The 23,790-nt window shown below is 41.1% G+C and overlaps 2 protein-coding genes across 3 annotated transcripts in view; one reads left to right on the top strand and one right to left on the bottom strand.

Moving 5' to 3' along the window:
• The window catches only part of LOC132834953 (uncharacterized), a 58,551-nt gene that overhangs the window by 2,549 nt on the left and 32,212 nt on the right, over positions 1 to 23,790 (top strand). Inside the window, exon 2 of the mRNA XM_060854123.1 lies at positions 21,035 to 21,056. Coding sequence (XP_060710106.1) covers positions 21,035 to 21,056 — 22 coding nt within the window. The remainder of the gene's footprint in view (positions 1 to 21,034; positions 21,057 to 23,790) is intronic.
• caly (calcyon neuron-specific vesicular protein) overlaps positions 1 to 23,790 on the bottom strand; it is a 75,283-nt gene that overhangs the window by 48,127 nt on the left and 3,366 nt on the right. The window contains exon 1 of one of the 2 annotated variants that reach the window (XM_060854086.1): positions 217 to 297. The exons of the other annotated variant lie outside the window; for it this stretch is intronic. The gene's annotated coding sequence lies outside the window, so the exon portion shown is untranslated. Of the gene's footprint in view, positions 1 to 216; positions 298 to 23,790 lie in introns of those variants that run through there. 2 annotated transcript variants of the gene reach the window in all.

The raw sequence follows: 23,790 nt of genomic DNA, 5'->3' as shown, positions 1-23,790 counted from the left end.
TGTGCATTTGCAATTTGCATTCTTTTAAAAATAAACAAAATCCCCCAAATAACACACATTCATTGAAATATCATGCATTTTTTTTAGTCCTAACCCCCGCTTGGCTCCGGAATTGCAAATTGCACATCATTTATCTCAAACTGACAGTGGTGCAAGAGAGAACAGTTTGCGTTTTTTTTAAAACAATATAAAGAATGACTGATTGCTGGTACTTACCAGGAGTCGAGTGTATGTGTGTGCTTTGATGGGGACTTGCTGAGCTCTGGAAGGAGAGAGTCAATGAGAGGAAGAGACTGTGAGAGTGTGAAATAGAACGAGAGACGGAGAGCTGGTTGCCTAGGAGATGTTGTCAGCGTTATTTTCTCCTCAGACTTGGTGTGTTGAAGCTACCTGTGAGCTCGGCACGACTGACGTTTACAGAGGAAAGGTCAGCCTTCAGATCTGACCTCTTTACTCCAATAGGGAGGACAGAGAGGCTTTGGGAAGCTCCAAATATCATCCTAATTAAACACCAACTCCACCCCACTTAGTATTCAGGGAATGTGAAGGTGAGAGTTTTCTATTACAATGGTAATGTAGGTCTGCTTCTTTCTATTTCAAGGCACCATTATGTAACGTAGGATGCACTAGTTTTGTAAGCCTGGAGAGCAGTGAATGTTGTGGTGCAGTGGTAGGGATTTGGCCTCTGGACTACAGGTGCTGGGTTCCAGCCCTCTATGGGATTGTGTTGGCAATGGAAGGTCCATTTGATACAAGCTGCTTACAAGTTGCTGTGGGTCTTCCAGAGCAAGGAGTTGACCTCAATTGAGTGTTGCAGACTGGCACATTCCAAGCTCGAGGGCAACATGCCTGCGACGCACTAAAGTCTGGGGTGGCTGCCATCAAGGTACAGTGGGGAAAGACACCGTCTTTCTGCTGACATTAAATGGGGGTCTATTAAGGCACTAGGAGGGTCCCATAACTTAAATGCATTTAAATATAGTCTTGTCTGTGTAAGAGATGTCTTTAGTGTATTTGGACGGAGTAAAACTCCAGTGCTTGTTTCCTTGGTATGCTAATATACAGAACCGAACTATGTTTGTATCTATGTGTATATATACAAAGTTTTTTTATGATAAAGGTATATTTTTGAAATATAGAAAAAAAGTTGTTTATCAGCCTTTAACTCCTGCCTATTGGCAGGTGCTCAGACTGGGACATTGTCCTGCTCAGCTATCCTGCAGGAGGCAATGACATACCGAGCATGGACCAAAGGAAGTCTATGGCCAGAAATGAACCCAGAAGAGACAGTAGTGAGTATAGATCCTGAAGAGAAAGGGAACAAGCCTGATTGACGCAGTTAGTTTTTAATGCTAGTGGGAAGTTACTGAGTATTAACATCAGACTTGCAATAATTGCCCACAGATAATCTCAGCACCTGTAGACATAATCTCCAACTCATCAACATTGTTGTCAGGGTTCAATAATAAAAGCACCATTGTCTTCACAATAGGTCAACATGTTCACACACTTGGAATGTGGGCATGGCTGGCTAGCCCAGCATTTATAGCCCATATCTAATTGCCCTTGAGAAGGTGGTTGTGAGTTGCCTTCTTGAACCGCTATAGTCTTTGGGGCATGGGGCATGCAAAATACATTAGGAAGAGAGTTCCAGGAAATTGACCCCCACAATGGTGAAAATCAGTGATTTGGATTCAAGTTGTGGATTGAAGGGGAACTTGTAGGTGGTGGTTGCTGTTCTTATATATCTGTTGTCTTTGCCTTTCTTGGGTTTTGTATGTGCTATCAAAGGAGCCATAGACATGTGCAGCACGCTTGCTGCAGTGCGTCTTGTAAATGGTACACACTGCTGCTACTCAGCATCTATGGTAAAGGAAGTGAATGTTTGTGGGTGTGGTGCTTTGTCTTATGTTAGTGCCCAGCTTCTTGAGTGTTGTTGGAGCTGTACTCACCCTGAAAAATCACACTCCTGACCTGTGCCTTGTAGATGCCACACAGTCCTTAGGAAGTCAGGATTCCTAACTGCTGAGCTGCTCATGTAATCACAGTGTTTATATGACTGATCCAGTTCAGTTTTTAATCGATTGAAACCCCAGGATGTTGATAGTGAGGGATTCAGCGATGGCAATGCCATTCAATATCAAAGAGCAATGTTTGGATCTTCTGCTACTGTCAGCCCAAATCTAATAGAGACATAGAGTCATACAGCACAGAAACAGACTCTTTGCTCCAACTTGTCCATACTGACCAAGATTCCCAAACTAAACTAGTCCAATTTGCCTGCATTTGGCCTATATCTTTGTAAACCTTTTCTAACCATGAACCTGTCCAAATATCTTTTAAATGTTATAACTGTATCTGCACTTATCACTTCCTCAGGCACTTCATTCTATACACGCACCACCCTCTGTGTGAAAATGTTGCCCCACAGGTCCCTTTTAAATCTTTCTCCTCTCACCTTAAAATTATGTTCTTTAGTTTTGAACTCCCCTGCTCTAGGGAGAAGACCTGTCCTTTTTGCCTTATCTGTGCCTGTCATGATTTCATAAACCTTTAAAAAGTCAGCCCTCAACTTCCTGTGCTCTAGTGAAAAAGGTCTCCAGCCTCTCCTTATAACTCAGACCTTCCAGTAATGGCAACATCCTAGTAAATCCTTTCTGATCCTATTCCAATTTAATAATTCCTATAGAAGGATCTCCAGAATTGTACACTGTACTCCAAAAGTGGCCTCACCAACGTCCTGTACAACCACAACATGATGTCCCACCTCTGATACTCAGTGGTGTGAGCAATGTAAGCAAGCATACCAAAAACCTTCTTAACCACCCTGTTTACCTATGACATGATCTCGCTGCATTTGAACATGGTCTGCTTCAATATCTGAGGAATCAGAAGTGGTGTTGAACATTGAGCAATCATCAGCAAACATTCCTAATTCTGACTTCACAATGGCAAGAATGTCATTGACAAAGCAACTGAAAATGGTTTGGCCTAGGACATACTCTGAGGAACTGAGATATCCTAGAGCTGTCATGACTGACCTTTGTGCTAGTATGAGTTCAACCAGCAGAGAGAGATTTCCCCTTCGTTCTCACTGACTCTAGCTTTACTAGGGCTCCTTGATAACACACTTGGTCAAAAGTGGCCTTGGTGTGAGCTTCCACTGTCGGGTTCAGTTCTTTTGTCAGTATTTGAATCAAGGCTGCATTGAGCTCAGGAAGTGGCTTGGGGGACCCAAACTGACCATCAGTGAGCATGTTATTGCTCAGGAGGTGCATTTGGGAGCACTATTGATGGCCCCTTCCTTCATTTTGTTGATAATCAAGAGTATTCTGATGATTCATATCATTGGATGAGTTAGATTTAACCTGGTCGTTAAGTCCAGGACACTAATGGACAATTTTCCACATAGCTGGGTAGTTGTCAGTGTTGTAGCTGTACTGGAACAGCTTGCCTCGGGCTGTAACAGATTCTGAAGCACAAGTCTTCAGCAACATTGCTGGAATCTTGCCAGGGCCCGTTGCCTTTGTAGTATCCAGCGCTTTCAGCCGTTCTTGATATAACTTGGAGTGAATCAAACTGGCTGAAGGCTGGCATCTGTGATGCTGAGGATCTCTGGAAGAGGCCAAGATGCAAATGCTTCAGGAAATTAAAATTATTCAACCATGTCGAATTAAATACAACTTCAAAAAACCCAAGATGGAGTGGGAAATGTGAAATCACAGAAATACTCGATCATCTATGCTTTTAAATATATATATAAAATATTAAATCCCATTTGAACTGGATACATTTCATAAGTGAATGCTTCTTGAAAATAAATCCATTGTTTACATAGGATTATGTAGGATATATTGCACAGAAGCAAGTCATCTGGCTTAATCAGTCCATGCTTCACTTGAGCCTCCTCCAATCTTTCTCATCTAATTCTATTATCATTATTCTTTATCCCCTCCTACCTCATATGCCTATCTAGTTTCCCCTTAAATGCAGCTGGCTAGTTTGCAATTCACTCCAGCTGCTTCCTGTGGTCATGAATTTCACATTCTCACTGCTCTTTGGGTAAAATAGATTTTTCTAAATTCTCCTTTGGATTTCATGGCACATTTATAACATTTGAGGCCCCTAACTATGCCCTTCCTCACAAGAAGAAGCAGTAACCATTGTATTAAAAACCTTTTATAATTTTAAAGACCTCTTTTGATCATCCTACAGCCATCCTTTCACAAGAGGAAAGAGTCCCAGCTTGTCAATTGTTAATCGATCCAAAGGAACCAGAATCGAGATTAGATCAAACAGAATGTGAAGTAAGAGGAACTCCATCCATTACAATTTAAAAATATTTTAGGACTTTGTGCTTAGAGTCATAGAGATATACAGCATGAAAACTGACCCTCTGGTCCACGTCAACCATCCTGACCAGATATTCTAAATAAATCTAGTCCCTTTTGCCGGCATTTGACCTATATCCCTCCAAACCCAGCCTATTCATGTCCCCATCCATATGCCTTTTAAATGTTGTAATTGTACCAGCCTCCACCACTTCCTCTGGCAGCTCATTCCGTACATGCATCATCCTCTGCATCAAAAAGTTGTCCCTTAGGTCCCTTTTAAATCTTTGCCATTTTACCTGAAACCTATGCCTTCTAGTTTTGGACTCACCTATTCCAGGGAAAAAAAAATGTTGTCTATTTACCTTTTCCACACTCCTCATGATTTTACATATCTCTATAAGGTCACCTCTTAGCCTCCAACGTCCTATGGCAGGAAGGCTGGGAAAATCTCAAACCTCAGCTAATGTAAAGGAAATTGTCAATTTCGAAGTTCATAATCAAGTATTAAGGACTGAAAGGTAACTAGAGAGAAAGTAGGGTCGCTTAAAGATCAGCAAGGTCACCTATGTGTGGAACTGCATGAGATGGGGGAGATACTAAACAAGTAAACAACTAAATCAGTATTCACTGTGCAGAATGATATGGAAGTTGGAGAACATGGGTAAATAAATAGCAACATCTTGAAAAATGTCCATATTACAGAGCAGATGGTCCTGGATGTCTTAAAACGCATAAAGATGGATAAATCCCCAGGACCATATCAGGTGTACCATAGAAACCTGTGGGAAGCTAGGCAGTGATTGCCAGCCCCCTTGCTGAGATAGTGTATTTGGATCATAAATAGCCACAAGTGAGGTGCTGGAAGATTGGAAGTTGGCTAATGTTCTACCACTATTTTAAAAAGTTGGTAAGGAAAATCCAGGGAACTGGTGAGGTAGAGTCACATGTAGGACAGCAGATTTCCTTCCCTAAAGGACATCAGTGAACCAGATGGGTTTTTCCTGGCAGTTGTTTCCTGGCCACTTTCAGAGTTTAATTCCAGCTTTGTTTATTGAACTCAAATTCCACCATGTGATGTGGTGGGATTTGGGGCCAGGGTCCCAAAACATTACCTGGATCTCAGGACTACTTGTCTAGCAATAACAACACTAGGCAGCATCTCAGGAATAGAGAATTCGACGTTTCGAGCATAAGCCCTTCATCAGGAATAAGAGAGAGAGAGCCAAGCCGGCTGAGATAAAAGGTAGGGAGGAGGGACTAGGGGGAGGGGCGATGGAGGTGGGATAGGTGGAAGGAGGTCAAGGTGAGGGTGATAGGCCGGAGTGGGGTGGGGGCGGAGAGGTCAGGAAGAGGATTGCAGGTTAGGAGGGCGGTGCTGAGTTGAGGACAGGCCGCTTACTTGCGGAACGCTTCAGAGAACACCTCTGGGCCGCCCGAACCAACCAACCCAATCACCCCGTGGCTCAACACTTTAACTCCCCCTCCCACTCCACCGAGGACATGCAGGTCCTTGGACTCCTCCACCGGCAGAACACAACTACACGACGGCTGGAGGAGGAGCGCCTCATCTTCCGCCTGGGAACCCTCCAACCACAAGGTATGAATTCAGATTTCTCCAGCTTCCTCATTTCCCCTCCCCCCACCTTGTCTCAGTCGGTTCCCTCAACTCAGCACCGCCCTCCTAACCTGCAATCCTCTTCCTGACCTCTCCGCCCCCACCCCACTCCGGCCTATCACCCTCACCTTGACCTCCTTCCACCTATCCCACCTCCATCGCCCCTCCCCCTAGTCCCTCCTCCCTACCTTTTATCTCAGCCGGCTTGGCTCTCTCTCTCTTATTCCTGATGAAGGGCTTATGCTCGAAACGTCGAATTCTCTATTCCTGAGATGCTGCCTAACCTGCTGTGCTTTGACCAGCAACACATTTGCAGCTGTGATCTCCAGCATCTGCAGACCTCATTTTTTACTCAATAACAACACTAGGCCATCATCTCCCCTATATAATGATGTTTTCATCAAACACCAGTGTCCAGGAATAGATTTATTACTCCTTCCTGGATACACTCTTACAGAACAAAATTACTTTTAATTTATCATTACCAAGGAGATGATGCCCTAGTGATGTTATTGCTAGACTGTTAATCCAATGACTCAGCTAATGTTCTGGGGACCCAGGTTTAAATCCCACCATGGTAGATGGTGGAATTTGAATTCAATAAATGTCCAGAATTAAGAGTCTGATGATGACCATAAATCCAATGTTGATTGTTGGAAAACCCATCTAGTTCACTAAATTGCCATCCTTACCTGGTCTGGCCTATATATGTCTCCAGACAAGGTGATTAACTCATAACTGGAGGTAATAATTAGATATGGACAATAACTGCTGGCCTAGTCAGTGACACCTGCATCAAATGAGTTAAAATAAAGACCTGTGCTCAGGTACTTAGATGGTTGAACAAATGCTTGGTTAGGGAAGTAACAGAAAGTCTAATTAGTATACTTAGGTTAGGGCCAAGCAAAAATACCTGAATTTTTAAAAAATAAAATTATGTCAGACCAGAATTTGTTTCTGGTCATCATTTCTAGGACATGATGCTTTGTTAATTGAACCTAAATTCTTCACCATTCTTGTCATGTAATAAGAGCTTATTAGTGAATAAGTTTTCTGAAATAGTAAATCAAACTGTAACCACTTTTAATCCAGTTAATCATAAATAAAATAATGTTGGCTCATGCTTTGCTAATGTCTAAGAGAAGATGCCTGGAGCTTAGTTTTCACAAGCTCATTCTTTTAGCACAGAATAGCCATTAACATAGTCCGCTCTCTGCAATTCTAATCCTTTAGGATGATTTCAGAATTTTCAGGATCCTCTACTTATGTTTGCACCAGCCATCAATCCATGCTGTCTCAGATGTGAAATCCAGTTATATCAACTTAATTGTGAAAAGATAGCAAAAGAATGAAGGCATGTTGATTGAAGCCAAACAGAATTATAGTAAGAAGTATGTAAAATCTTTTCTGAAATCCTTAAATTGTAAAAATGTTGAACTTTCTCCTCACCAGGCCCAACCTAGGAAATGTTTGTGAGCTCTGAAAATAGATGTTTGCCAACACAACAAAGAAACTCAGTAAGAATCCCATCCATGATGTAGAGATACAGTCTTCAAAGTTTGTGAGAAGATTTGTAGCTCAGGTGCTCGTTGTTGTGGTTATGTTCGCCGAGCTGGGAGTTTTTGTTGCAAATGTTTCGTCCCCTTTCTAGGTGACATCTTCAATGCTTGGGAGCCTCCTGTGAAGCGCTTCTGTGCTGATTCCTCCGGCATTTATACTGGTTTGAATCTGCCGCTTCCGGTTGTCAGTTGCAGTCTGTTGCAGTGGTCGGTATATAGGGTCTAGGTCGATGTGTCTGTTGATAGAATTCGTGGATGAGTGCCATGCTTCTAGGAATTCCCTGGCTGTTCTCTGTTTGGCCTGCCCTATAATAGTGGTGTTGTCCCAATCGAATTCACGTTGTTTGTCATCTGAGTGTATGGCTACTAAGGATAGCTGGTCTTGTCGTTTCATGGCTAGGTGGTGTTCATGGATGCGGGTTGTTAGCTGTCTTCCTGTTTGTCCTATGTAGTGTTTTGTGCAGTCCTTGCATGGGATTTTGTACACTACGTTGGTTTTGCTCCTGCTGGGTATCTACCACGAATTCTATCAACAGACACATTGACCTAGACCCTATATACCGACCACTACAGCAGACAGCAACTGACAACTGGAAGCGGCAGATTCAAACTACTATAAATGCCGGAGGAATCAGCACAGAAGCGCTTCACAGGAGGCTCCCAAGCACTGAAGATGTCACCTAGAACGGGGATGAAATGTTTGCAACAAAAACTCCCAGCTCGGTGAACAGAACCACAACAGAGATAGTCTGCCATTGGCTTAACATAGCTACACTGTGCATTGCCTACAGGACACCTTCAACATCATCTCTCAATGGCTAATATTATGCCATTGTTTAAGAAAGGCTATAAGGAGAAGCCTTGGAAATAATTGACCTATGAGTCTGAGATTGTCGGTGGGTAAGTTGTCGCAGGTGATTCTGAAAAATAGGATTTACATGCATTTGGAGAGGCAAGGATTGATCAGAGATAGCGTGGCTTTGTGTGAGGAAAATCATGTCTCACAAACCTGATTGAAATTTTTCATAAAGTAACCAAAAAGGTTAATGAGGGCAGAGCGGTAGATGTTAGCAAAGCCTTTGACAAGGTTCCGCATGGTAGACTGATTAGTAAAGTTAGATCACAGGGGATTCAGGGTGAGCTGCTAATTGGATACAAAATTGGCTATATGATAGGAGGGTGGAGGTGGAGGGTTGTTTTTTGGAGTGGAAGTCTGTGACCTGCGGTGTTTCACAGGAATCTGTAGCGGGTCCACTTTTGTTTGTTATTTATATAAATTATTTGGATGATAATGTAAGAGGAATGGTTAGTAAAATAGGTGGTAAAGTGGACAGTGAAGGAGGTTATCTAAGATTACAAAGAGGTCTTAATCAGTTGGGTCAATGGGCTGAAGAGAGGCAGATGATGTTTAATTTGGATCAATGTGATGGCTTGCATTTTGGGTACAGAAACAAGGACAGGATCTATACAGTTAATAGTAGATAGTGTTGTAGAATAGAGATAATAATCACACAACACCAGGTTATAGTCCAATGGGTTTATTTGGAAGTACTAGCTTTCGGAGCACTGCTCCTTTGTCGGGTGGCTAGTGGGGCAGGATCGTAGTACAGAGAATGTATAGCAAAAGATCACAGTGTTATGCAACTGAAATGATATATTGAACAAACCTAGATTGCTGGTCAGTCTTTCGTCTTTTAGAATGGGTTGCAGGTTTCAATTCATTAATATGTAAATCCAGATTTTTAATCCTGCCTGATGAAGGAACATCACTCTGAAAGCTTGTACTTCCAAATAAACCTGGTGGACTATAACGTGGTGTTGTGTGATTTTTAACTTTGCCCACTCTAGTCCTACACCAGCACTCATCTCAGAATAGAGAGACCTGGGAGTTCAGGTACATAATTCTTTGAAATTTGCATCACAGGTAGACAGGTGGTTCAGAAGGCATTTAGCATGCTTGCCTTCCTTGCTCAGACCTTTGAGTGTAGGAGTTGAAACCAGTTGTTGAGGTTGTAAAGGACATTGATGAGGGCTCTTCCAGAGTACTGTGTGCAGTTCTGGTCATCCTGTGAAAGGAAGGATATTAATAAGCTGGAGAAGGTTCAGAAAAGATTTACCAGGATGTTGTCAGGAATAAGGGTTTGAGACTGGATAAACTGGGACATTTTTCACTGGAGCATCGGAGCTTGAAGGGTGACCTTATCGAGGTTAATAAGATCATGAGGGGTATAGTTAAGGTGAATGACAAAGATATTTTCTGGAGGGTGGGGAGTTCAAAACTAGGGGGCATATTTTTAAGGTAGGAGGAGGACACGAGACACAACATTTTCATGCTGAGAGTGGTTCACATGTGGAATTAACTGCCAGAGGAAGTGGTGGATGATTGTACAGTTACAATGTTTAAAAGACATTTGGCAAAGTTCATGAATAGGAAAGGTTTGGAGCGATATGGGCCAAACAGAGGAAGGTGGGACTAGTTTAGTTTGGGAACATGTTTGGTGTGGACTGGTTCATCTGCAGGATTTGTTTCCACGCTGTATGATACTATGATTCTAAATCACCCCCCCCCTCCCAATTTAGGAGAAAGTGAGGACTGCAGATGCTGGAGATCAGAGCTGAAAATGTGTTGCTGGAAAGGCGCATCCAAGGAGCAGGAGAATTGACGTTTCAGCAAAAAGATTCCTGAAGAAGGGCTCATGCCCTAAACGTCGATTCTCCTGCTCCTTGGATGCTGCCTGACCTGCTACGCCTTTCCATCAACACATTTTCAGTCCCTCCCAATTTGGACACACATGGTTTCTGCTTCATTGTTGCTGAGTCCGAGTCCTGAAACTCTCTATTGAAAAGCACATTGTGGAAGTAACTCCACCACAGCAGGTTTTCATATTAGTACAAAACAAAAACTGTCAATTTTCAACTTCCATCATCTCATCTTAAAACCTGACACCCTTTGTGGACTACAACAGTTTATAAAAAAGGAGAGTAAATGAAAGTGTCATAAATGTAGTTACCAATAGCAGGATGGGGGTTGGTTTAGCTCAGTTTGCAGGTGTGATACTGACAGCATGGATTTAAGTCCTGCACCATCTGAGGTCACTATGAAGGATTCTCCTTTTCAACCTTTTCCCTTGCCTGAGGTACCACCGACAGTCATCTCTCTCTCTCTAATGGAAGAGCAGTCCTCTGGTCTGATAAGTCTAGTGTTACTACTTTTCTTTATTTTATCAAATGACATTAAAACTACTCACTGAGTGAAGCATCATGAACCTCGCATCTCCAATTTTGATTTATACCTGTGCAATAAGTTTTATTTATTGGACATGAAAGGATTGCCGACAACAATCCAGTTTGGAATGACAACAAAGCCAGGCTTGGGAATATACAAATAAGCTGTATTTGAGTAGTTGCTCGGCTAAGCAATAGAGAGAAAGATAATGGATTGGAACCAGCAAGGACTAAAAGATTTCCTCTTTACTTCCTTCTCATCACCTCTTAAACAAATTGGAGAAACATACATATTCCAGGAACTCAAGGATTCCAGAAATCTTACTATTGCTGAGGATTCATGACAGTAACTAAGTATCCATTGTCTCAATGTCTCTAAGAACTTCTAAGAATTATATATTATTTATTTTCCAATTAGACTAGATACTCTCTTCCTTTTTTAACTTTATACATGTGTTTGGATGTTGGGATTATTTTTTTTGGGATTAGTAAATAAAAAAATTCCTCTACCATTCACACAAGAAAACCTTGCAGTTGACTCTGAATTCTGATCTAGTCTCTATCGTTTCATTGAAGAATGATGTAGCCATGTGCTAAAGGAATTAAACATCTTTGTTGTGCTCAAACGAGGAGGTTAAAATGCGGGGAATTGATTTGCTCCTCCTCACCTGGTCATAACAGGGTCAAGAAGAAGGTCTATGTCCCTAAATTGACTAGATGTAGCAGAAATGTTGTAGCTGGCCCATTGCCTCTGGACAAGGACAAGTGAAATGAGCCAAGGTTGTTGCACCAGATCATTACTGAGTGACCTGCTGTAAATATTTTGTGCACAGTCAGCCAGAACAATAGTCTGGTATGAGGATGGGGCCGTGTGTGAAGTAGCTAGGAGTACAAATGAAACCTCAATTCAACAACAGACAGGAAAGGGGATATCTTTAAAAATAATAAATTAGTCTCATGTTTCTTAACACTTTGGAACACATTGGCTCAATTATCCTATCAATTATTTTAATCTCAAATGCATATTTTCTTTTCTGGCGGTCCCTAACTGTGTTTTTCCATGAGTTACCAATATATGTTCTTGGAAGCGGCTCTGAGCTGGTAACACTAATAACTTCCACTCCTTCTGGGTTCAGCTTGGCCCAGCTTTTACAATGGGGTGCTACTTGCCGATACATTATGAAAAATAAGAGAGTTCCAGGATCAAAATCAATTATCTGAAGAGGGCGTGAAGCTGACTTAATGGGCTGAATGACCTACTTCTGCTTTTGCTATGTCTTAAGTTTGAGGACGCAGGAAAGACATGGGATATGTTCAGTATCAATGGCTGAAACTGATGGATAAAGGAGCATGAGCCAAGCAGTTATTCTGAAGCCCTTTTAGGGCCCCATCTAAATGCAGTGAAACCACAAATTCACTCATTTTCCTGTGAGAACGTAGCAATAGTGGGATTTTGTACTCTCAACAGAACCCATTCATTACTGGCATGGATATTATTCCATCTCTAGCGCAACTGGCAGATTAGTCCAGCTGGTAACATTCTCAGCTTGAAATTAAGAAGCATGGATTCTATTCCACTTGAGACTTTAAGCCATATTTTAAGATGGCATTTCAGGAACTACTCAGAGATTGAAATATTGTTGGACATTCTAACTTATGGAATATTTAATCTGAGGAGGCATCTGAGAATTCTAACGCACTATGCAAAGAAAACAAATTATTTCCCTGGCGTCCCACCCTCTATTCCTCCTTTAACCACACCATCACTCAATTGTACTTTTTGTTTTACTGAACATCATTGTGTTGCCTTACAACAGTCACTGCACTGAATTAGAAATAAAAGGGTAATTTTCCAAGAGTCAGTCAGTGACTACTGGAGTACCTCAAAGATCAGTGCATTGCCCCTAGCTATTCACAATGTATATGAATGATTTTGATGAAGGAATTAAAAGTGATGTCTCCAAATGTGTCGGCAATGCAAGGCTGGGTGGGAGCTTGACTGTGAGGAGGATACAGTCATGCTTTAGTGTGATTGGATCAGTTGATTGAATGCTCAAATGCATTGCAGATGAAGTATCATGTGGACAAGTGTGAGCTTATCCACGTTGGTAGCAAAAGCAGGAAGGCAAATTAATATCTGATTGGCAATAGATTGGGAAAGGGGGAGATGCAACAAAACCAGGGAGTCCTTGTTACCAGTCACTGAAAGCAAGCATTCAGGTGCAGCAGGTGGTAAAAAATGGTTCATTGCAAGAGGATTCGAATACAAGAGCAGGGATGTCTTACTGCAAACGTACAGGACCATGCTGAAACCTGGCCTCTTTTATCTGAGGAAGGATGATCTGGCAATGGATTGACTGTAGCAAACTGACTCAGGGCATGACAGGGCTACTGTATGAACAGAGCCTGGATTGATTAGGACCATATTCACTGGAATTAGAAGAACAAGGACAATCTCATAGAAACATATCGAATTATAGAGTCATAGCTACGTACAGTACAAAAACAGACCCTTTGGTCCAACTCGTCCATGCTGACCAGATATCCTAAACTAATCTAGTCCCATTTGCCAGCATTTGGCCCATACCCCTCTAAGCCCTTCCTGTTCATATATCCATCCAGATGCCTTTTAAATGTTGTAATTGTACCAGTCTCCACCACTTCCTCTGGCAGCTCATTCCACACACCACTCTCTGCATGAAAAGGTTGCCCCTTAGAGCCTTTGTAAATCTTTTCCCTCTCACCTTAAACCCATGTCCTCTAGTTTTGGACTTCCCTACCTTGGGAAAAAGACATTGGCTATTCAACCTATCCATACCCCTTATGACTTTATAAGCATCTATAAGGTCATCCCTCAGCCTCCGATGCTCCATGGAAAACAGCCCCAGCTATTTAACCTCTCCCTATAGCTCAAACCCTCCAACTCAGGCAACATCTTTTCTCCACTCTTTAAAGTTTAATGACATTTCCCTATAACAGGGAAACAAGAATTTAATACAGCATTCCAAAAGTGGCCTAAACCAATGTCCTGTCCAGCCACAACATGTCTTCTCAAATCCTATGCTCTGACCAATAAAGGCAAATATACCAAACATTTTCTTCATTACCCTGTCTACCTGTGACTCCACTTTCAAGAAACTATGAACCTGAAACGGAAGGTGTATTTGTTCAGCAACACACCTTGCAATTTAATGTATCAGTCCTGTCCTGATTTGTGTTCCAAAAAACAGCACCTCACTTTTATATAAATTAAATTCTATCAAATCTAATAGAATTGGATGGGGTAAATGGTGGAAAGGTGTTCCTGATGACTGTGAGTCCAAACCAAGGGATTACAGTCCAAGGATATAGTGCAGTCCATGATGGACTGAGATGAGGATAGTTTCTTCACCCAGAGAGTGGTGAGCCTGTGGCAATGTCTGCCAGACAGAGCAGATGAGGCAAATGCACTGTGTGTTTTCAAAAAGGAATTAAATATAGTTCTAAGTGCTAAAGGGATCATAATGTATGTGGAGAAAGCAGGGACATAATACTGAGCTGGATGGTCAGCCATGATCATATTGGATGTTGGAACAAGCTTGAAGAGTTGATTGGCCTACTCCTGTTCCTGTGTTTCAATGGCTCTGTGTTATTTGTAAAAAGTACGCCATTGACTCTGAAGCATTTGGAGGTATCATGGGGATGTGAAAAACACTTTTACCGTTATTCCCATTGACCTCTGTTAGGTTCTCACTCCTCTGTCATCTAAAACTTGAAAAGTAATCAAACTTGGATTTGAATCCCTGCATGAACTGCCCCTTTATTCGATTAGATTACTTACAGTGTGGAAACAGGCCCTTCATCCCAACAAGTCCACACTGACCAGCAACCCACCCAGACCCATTCCCCTACATGCAATTTAGCATGGTCAATTCACCTAAGCTGTGCATTTTTGGACTGTGGAAGGAAACCCACACAGACACAGGGAGAATGTGCAAACTCCACGCAGAGAGTCACCTGAGGCAGGAATTGAACCCAGGTCTCTAGCACTGTGAGGCAGCAGTGCCACCCATCTCTGTAATATCCGCTAGTGATATTACTCTCTCCTTCCAAAAATCCTCATGTGCCATGCCTCTCTTTGTCTTAAAACTTGACGCTATTCCATAAGCAACCCAGCTCCCAGTCCCCAGATTCTGTTTTGAAATCCCTCCATTCTCACTTTCCCAAATGTTTTCGGACTCTCCTTGAACTGATATGCTCAAGATAACACCTCACACTTGGCTTGATAACTATCTTAATTCTACTTCAGAGAAAAGCCTTTGGATTGTTTCTGCATTAACCCCTCTGTCTAATAAAAATGCAAATTATTGTCAAATCATAATTGTAATGATGACTGAGACTAGTTCCCAACCTCTGTCAATTCTAGAATAGCCACAGTTAATCCTTTGAAGTGATTCAATTTAATCATTGCACTCAGTGTGTGTTTCTATCTCCATTACTCACTGATGGAAGAAAAAATGGAATTTGAAATTGGCAGTTTCATAAGGATCCGAATTGAGCAGCAGGTTCCTATTACTGACTGAGATAAGAACATGTATTACTACTAATAAAACGTATTAATATTCATGTAACTTTCACAGTCCAAAATATCACAGGAAGAAATGTAAACTAGTGCAGTGGGAAATTATTAATTGCACTGTCTACTGCAGGATTTCTGCTGGTGGTATGTAATAGAAAATTGTAATTTAAACAGGTTAGTGTACTTTATCCAGTATTAATGTTAAATTGGATTCACTGCTATGAATTTATCACAGCTTTAAGCAGTACCAAGCAAGGGAAAAGTCACCAATGAGAGCCACTAATAAAGGCCCAGGGAAGTAAATACAGAAAAAATACAGTATAACTGCTTTAAGGATAATTGAGTGCAATTAATACGTATCTGAGAGGAGGGTTAATATCGCATGTTCTTCTTTGATTATATTTATGCACAGGATGTTGCCATCATTGGCAGGGCCAGATGGTATGGCCCAGCTCTAATTACCTTTGAGAAATCAGACCCCAGGTTTACTCATTCATTCATGGGATGAGAGCTAGGTATCTATTTGCCTATTCCAGAGGGCAGTTAAGAGTAAACGACATTGCTGTGGATCTGGAGTCACATGTTGGTCAGACCAGCTAAAGGATGGCAGATTTCTTCCATAAACAACATTAGCAAACCACATGGGTTTTTCCCTTCACAACTGGCAATGGATTCATGGTCATTGTTAGATTTTCAAAATTGAATTCAAACTCCACTATCTGCCATGGCAGGATTTGATCCCAGGTCTACAGAACATTACGTGGTGTCTCTGGATTAACACTCATACCACTAAGCCATAATCTCCCCCACATTTGCAGATGTTGAGGGATGAACTGACTCCCCTCTATATTCACCCACACCCCAAGTTATTTGGAACAAGGTTAATTTACAAAGCATTCCCCTCCCTTATGAAAACCGTTCTCCCAGACCAAACTGAACTTGTATTTTGAAAGGAGCTGATTTAAACAGGCTTTCTTGAAGGAACAAAAGAGTGTGTTTCCCTCAGGACTGGACTCAAAATGTTACTTGGTTTCTCACTGCAGAGATGGTGCCACACCAGCTGAGATTCTCCAGTGATTTCTGTTTTCATTTCAGATCTTCAGCATCTACAGTTCTTTGGTTTGTCTATTTATAAAAGAGTGAGTTCACTTGTTTATTACTAAACACAAGAAGAGGAAATAATGCAACACACATAATATGGAGATGCCAGTGTTGGATTGGGGTCAACAAAGTCAGGAGTCACCATGTTATAGTTCAACAGGTTTATTTAAAATCACAAGCTTTCGGACTCGTGATCCTTTGTCTTCACCAGGGGCAGTGCTCCGAAAGCTTGTGATTTCAAATAAACCTGTTGGACTATAACCTGGTGTCATGTGACTTCTTACTTTGCAACATAAATAGACAAAGATTAGAAATGAGAAGTGAGTCGAACAAAAGACAGAAGTTGAAGGACGCATGGAGTAGTCTCTCTGGGTTATTGGTGAAGAGAAATAGTGGAATCTTGATAGTTGGACAGTCAATTTTGAGATTCTTGGCTTTGCAAGTTAGTTGAAATCCTTTCAATAGTGGCTGACCTTCAGCACTCAGAATGAAAGAGTTCTTTCTATGCCACACAGAACTGGGTAGTTCTTTGACTGTGAGCTTCACTGTGCGTTGGTATTCAAATCAAGGTGAGCCCACATGAGTTATCTCAGCCCTCTGGCACACACCAGCACCTTACTCACTGCCACAGCTTCTTCCATTAGATATCCACACCAGGGCAGAGCTGGTCGAACACTTTCCACTTATCCATGCAGGTCTTTAGGGTGGCTGATCTCCATTTCCTCATCCACATCTCATTTTTAGTGCAATAGCAATGAGGGACTGCTTCTGCCTTAGCTTCTGTGTGATCAGCCTGAGCTGGTGCTTTTAACAGTGGGACACTTCATTTGGGCACTCCCAAGGAAGATGCATTTATCACCTCCTTTGGGATTTTATAAATTCTGGAGAATAGTCTCAGATAACCAGCCTGGAGAGGCCTCGGATGTACAGCACCACCTCAGCCTCCAATGAGCTTCTTTGGCCATGAACCGTATGACAACACATTCAAGCAAAATCTCAGGCACTTTCTGCTGTAGATGCTCAGTCTCTCTAACTTCAGCATTCCCACAGTCTCCACTGGGAAAGGCTATCAACTCTGGTCATCTCAGGTCATTCCCAAAGACCCTGTCCTCAAGCAGAATGGTGTTAACCTCAGTGGTCACCAGTCCCAACTCAAGGTCACTCTCCAGATGTGAAGAGCAATGGACGTGCAACCACTGTCAATCCCTTTTTGCTAGCGCCATAGCAGTTACTGCCTTTTCTTGTGGGAAGGTCATGCCTTTTCCTCCACAGTGAAGTTTGGACTAAGGCTCTGGTAAGGTCAGAAGTTGTGTGCCCCAAACTGAGCATCAATGAGCATATTATTGCTGAATAAGTATTGCTAGATAGTATTGTTGCTGGCAACTTCCATCACTTTACTGATGATTAAAAAAGAGTGGGGTAGTAATTGACTGGTTTAGATAGTCTCTTGTTTGTACAAAACAGGGCACACTCTGGTAATTTTCCAAATGAACTGTATGATTCTACAATTCTATGATCAACAAGTAGACCCTGATATTGCTGCCCGATTGGAGCTGTCTTAGCTATGGCCCACAGCAAGGTTTCAGTGCTCCATGCAGGATGTTGGTCATCGCCTTATTGTACCCAGTGACACCAGTCATTGCTTGATATTATGTATGAAGAATGGAACACCTATGATCCATGCATACTTAATTATTCACAGATTAGCTGTCACAGATTCTCCTAACAATGTTGTTAGGTGTGATTTACTGCCAATAAACACCCCTGGCATTGAGAAGCAGCTATTACAAGTACAGAGTCTGATTCCTTCTGGTTGCAATTATCATTGGACGTTTTAAAACTATAACTTATTTCACATATTGTGACTTTTGGAGACTTTTTTCACTATAAGCAACTTAATTCACAAAAGGTTGTAATCATTAAATGAACAGAAGCCAATTTAATTAATGGGGGTTGCAGTTTGTTACTCCTTTACAATTAACCACGGGCCATTGTGATAAATAATTGTAATACATTCACATTGTACAGTTGGTTCAGGAATTTATGTCGCTGTTTGTTAACGAACAATTTACCTATCAGGATTGCATCACAACACATCATGCTGTTTACTTCTCGCACGATAGTGATGACGATACGGTGCTTTTTTCCAACCCAAAATCGAACCACATTTTTAAGCAAAGAGGTTACTATTAAATTCTCTTTCTTGTCATTCACCTTTTGCACATATTCCTCACCATAGAACACTCTGTTCAACTGTGCCCATTACTCAAAATCACCATAGTCTTACCAGATCATAGGGCTGCTCTTTCATTAGGGAGAGATGACTGGTAGTGATCTAATCTCAGAGCCATCACACCTCAGGCAAGGGCAGAGGTTGAAAAGCAAAGTTTTTCATTGGCCAGCTCAGCCAGTGCAGGAATTGAACCCAAGCTATCAGTATGGGTTCTCAAACCAACTGAGTGAAACGTAGCACTGGACATGTGATGTGATGCACTCTGGCTTCCCCTATCTACTTAAAAAGTTGGTAATTGCTACCCAGTCAGCCCATCAATCAGGCTAAATCTAATAGTCTGATTTATTTGTACATAAAATAATACACAACTTCTTTGTTAAAATCTGTTGCTTAGTCATGTAACTAAATTCTGAATGAATCTCAGTTTTGAAGTACAAGGTACATATAAGGCATGGGCCTACCCAGAGTGGTTCAGGTCACACAAATGTGTTGGTGTGGAAAGTATTACCAAATTTTGCCCTGCCGTTCCAATAGAAAATGTTTGTACATTGCATTTTGACCTTGTAATTGGCTTTTGCATTTTCAGAACTCTTTGACAAATAGTCCAAACTTACATTCCCTAAAATATGCTTGAAATAATGGGCTTGAGCATAATCAATAATAGCGTTAAGGAGTGCAATTGCTACCCATTTGAATAAGGACGCCCTTAAACGACTAAGGGGAAGGGATATGGGAATGGGAGTAGGTTGACAGCACTTTTAGAAATAAGACAAATGAGAAAGGCTCCAAATAGCCTATTGCGTACTGCTATTTCCTATAATGCGATGAAACACAATTCACAAATTTGTGTAATGGCTGTCTACATTGTATTGACCCTTTTAGTTTCTGTCAGTAGAAATAGCATCTGACTCATTCAGCAAAGGTCAGGCAGTTCATTTGCACATTCTGCACTTGCAAGGCTCCAGCTGACATTCTATTGGACATTCTATTTGTCTATAATCAGCAGTTAATTAAAGTGGCGTGTGATTACAGTGATAGCATGACTGCAGCCTTAAAATCCCTTTTGTTATTGAAAAAGTCTTAATATTCATGTACCAGGATTGTTATGGCTTTATCTGAACTCAATTTCCAAATAAAGCCCTTCTATAACATTAAAAAGATAAGGACTTCAAGGTTGTAGAGTTTATCCAAAATTACCCTTTGAATTATTACCACCGCTGAAAAATAGACACATTTCACCATCTTGTACTTCTCAGGATAGTTCACAAGAATACCACTGCAAGGAAAAACTAACAATAAGACTGTATGAGAAGCGAGTACTGATTGGTCAACAAGTTGATTCTTATTGGTTAAGGGATTTGCCATGGAAACTACACTAATTAATGATGAGTGAAAGTTAACTTCAAAGCTTTGTTTATATTATAAACTTGCCAGCCAAAGCTCCAGTTGTACACACGCCCCTGGCGTTAGTTCATCTGTAACCAGACTTCCAGCATTCTGTGAATAGGCAGCTGTGTCAACAGCATTTACAATGAGGGTCAGGTTATTTACTTTTCATAAAGTGCAGCAATCCTTCCAACAATCTTTAATTTTTAAAACAGTTCTTTTCCCATTTCAAAATCAAAAAACTTCAGAAAAATAAAAAGATAGTCTCCCACGGTGAAACCTCTTGAGTTTTACCACATGAAAGGTCGTTATACAAATGCAAGTTGCTGTTAACAATCTGATGTGAATAAACTCCGCTTCCAAGTAAATGAGCTGTGTAGACCATTGCCAAACTGCTGAGCCAAGATTATACACAAAATCCTTTGCTTGCTCAGCAGTTCCTGCACCGATTTCTCAGGGAGATGGTTCATTTTACTTTGATGACCCATCCAGACTCATCAAGGGGGAGCAGCCTTTCAGGCTTGAGTCCAAGGATTGGTCTGGTAAATAATAATGTTCATTTATGGAAATGTCTAATAGTTTGTTTGGTATTAAGGAGATGAATAATTTTTTCCTTGCCTAAAGCTAGAGGAAGTTGGCACGATTATGTTTTCCCACAGTGGGAAAAAACATTTCTTATTGTTACTTTTCTCTCAATCCATGAAGCACAGCCTGATTGACAGCTTTGTTTACATAGTGTCTCAAGATTGTACAGATGCATTTTATGCTTTAAACTTCTGCTAATTTTTCAGTGTCTAGTTTTTGCTGAGTTTATTAACTGGGTTGTGGATCAGCATATTAATCAGCAATAGAGGGGAAGGATGAAGTCATCTTCCTGGTAATGGTATGCTGCAGTTCACTCAAGGATTCTGAGTCAGTGAGGTATCTTTTTACATTGATGGTCTGGTCTGGAAGTAGCGAGAGGGTTGGTGGAGACTCTAGTGGTGACCGGGAAGGTCTTCTGCTCTTACTAACTGGCATCAGTGCGTAATAGAAGGATTTGCAGGTTAGTAAACACCCTTTGACCATATCAGCAACCCAACTGCCTTGGCCATCAAGTGACGGGGTGGGACTCAAACCAGGAGCTCCTGGCTCTGAGGTAGGAATGCTACCATTTACACCACAAGACCCACCAGTAATGCTCATACAATACCATTAATTCATGACATTGGTCTGCCATTTGACTGGAACAGTTTACTCAGGAGAAACATTGGTGAACTAGTTTGGATTATATTTTGACAACAACTCAGAATATCAATAGGGACACTTCAATATGGCAGCCATCAAATACGCCAGGGGAGGAGAAAACAAGATAACACAACACGTTCAGCCAGGAGAAGAGTATTTACCACAGTTTAAAGCTAATGGATAACATTCTAGCTCGGTGTTTTCAATGAAATAATGCCTTACCCAAATAGAGTCATAGAGTCATGGAAAATGTGGTCTCTCTCTCTCTCTCTCTCTCTCTCTTCCTTTTTATTTTGTTAAAGAAAAGCAGCTCTTGCCAACAGTTTTGACATTACTTGCAAGTTTACCCTCAAAGTTTATCCTCTTCTTCTTCATAATTTTATTGGTCATTGTTGGTATTTAAAACTTTCTCAATCACTTGGTTTACCACTAACATTGCCATATTGTTTTTATCCCTTCGATTTGATTTAACTTAATTTTCAATTTAACTTCCCTAGCTAACCATGATGCATTTATAAATTTTGTATGTTGCGAAGCCAGTGCATTTTTCTTTCACCAAAGCGCCAAGAGAGTGGCATTGTTGGATTGGGAATAAATTTGTAACAGATAGTTAGAAATATCTTGTTCTGCCTATTCCCTACAATTCTGCCATCCTAATCTTTTGACAGACAAGAGTATGAAGCCAGGGTTGGTTTACTCACTTGGTTCATCCAACATCCACCCTCTTGCTCCGTTAACTTGGATAATTAATTGTGTACTGGTTCCAATGTAGTAATCTAACGCAAGCTCTGAGAGCAGTATAATGCTACTGGGAGTGTTGAATACTCTAATTAATTGATTGATTCAATGTAGATCAAGAGCTTTCTATCTTGGTGAACTACGAAGCAAACAAAGCAGCACTATGGTTTAAATGGCAAAGCCCAATTCCTGCAAAAGTGAGTCCACGTTAAGATCGTGGACACGTTAACACAAGAAAATGCAAGTGACAATGTCACATTCATCACTAAAGTGCCAACATTTACCAGGGAAAACTGAGTTACATTTGGCGTTTGTGATGTCACCAGTGAAAGATATTAAATTGCTTGAATTTGGGTAGATTAAATGCCATTCACAGCCCTTCAATTCAAGTGATGCTCATCCCTGAATAGCGACTCCTGAAAATCTTTTTCCCAAGCTGAATGAATGGAACATTACAAAGGAATGTAGGAGCAGTAACTTTACCCACACCATAAATACTAGTTTTAGAGTAAATGCTTTCCATTCACTGACAGCAACCATTCAATGCTTTGAAGAGATCATTAAGAGTTTTCATCACTAGACAATTATGTCATACTGTCTGGCTGAAATGGATAAAATACATTCTTTTTGTATGTTGCATTATTGAGTGATCCAGACTTCGCCAACGTTGATGGGAAGCTGAGAGGAATTAAGTGGCAGTGGTTAGCTGGTACCAAATTGGGTTTCTAAAGCCTATAATTTGTCGTAGGAAGTGAAGCCTGAGGGTAAGAGAGCAGCTCCATGTGATGGAAGCTATGAAAAAGCTTCAGAAAAGCCACTTGGATATTTATGTTGCTGTGGTTCAAAATCTGAGAGACTGGCTTTAAAAAGGTAGCTCCCATGGATTTTAAATTTTTTAAGTCTTAGATTCTTTTGCCTCAATAAAGAGATTACATGCACAAGAGAACAGTACTTGGATGCTGGAGATTTCAAATAAAAACAGAAAGGGCTGGAGAAACTCATCAGGTCTGGCAGTGTCTGTGGTGAAACAGAATTTATAGTTCGAGTCCAGTGTGTTTTTTTTGCAGCAGTTTCCTTTAGTGTTTCAGATTTCCATCATCTCCAGTTCTTTGTTTTATGACTTCTTTGGAACTGAAGGTACTGTTCTTGTAAGGTCAGTTTGTCTAGGTCCCAGTGCTGTATTTTTAAAATTCTAAATGGACTAGTTTGTCGTCATTTGTTTACAAATGGTCAAAAGCTCCCTCATCCATTAAGAGTGGTGAGCATTGCTGCATTACAGCAGCAGGGATCCAGGTTCGAAACCAACCTTGGGTGACAGTCTGTGTGGAGTTTGTACATTCTCCTCTGACTGCACGGGTTTTCTCTGGGTGCTCTGGCTTCTTCGTGCAGTCCGAAAATATGCAGATTAGGTGGATTGGCCATGGTAAATTGTCCGAAGTGTCCAGGGATGTGCAAACTAGTAGGGTTAGCCATGAGAAAAATACATAGTTACAGGGATAAGGCTGGGTCTTGGTGGGTTGCTCTTAGGAGGGCTGGTGCAGACTCGATAGGCTGAATGGCCTCTTACTGCACTGTAGGGATTCTATAATTGTATGATTCATACAGTTACCATGAAGTAAAAGATGAACAAAATGGGCATTAGTTTCTTCTTCTGTCCAAATGTTCCTTTGTCTTGAAATAAAGGATAAATCAGCAATTGGTATTGTAGCTCCAAGCCTTTGTTCCAACACATTGCACAATTAGTTTCTTTAATCACTTACTTTTATTTGTTTAGCTTCCTACACATGCTCCTACAGGATCTGGTCACCAGCTGT

This window comes from Hemiscyllium ocellatum, chromosome 43 (assembly GCF_020745735.1).
Source record: "Hemiscyllium ocellatum isolate sHemOce1 chromosome 43, sHemOce1.pat.X.cur, whole genome shotgun sequence".
Taxonomy (NCBI): Eukaryota; Metazoa; Chordata; class Chondrichthyes; order Orectolobiformes; family Hemiscylliidae; genus Hemiscyllium; species Hemiscyllium ocellatum.
The sequence above is the reverse complement of the archived record's forward strand: the minus strand, read 5'-3'. Positions and strand labels throughout refer to the sequence as shown.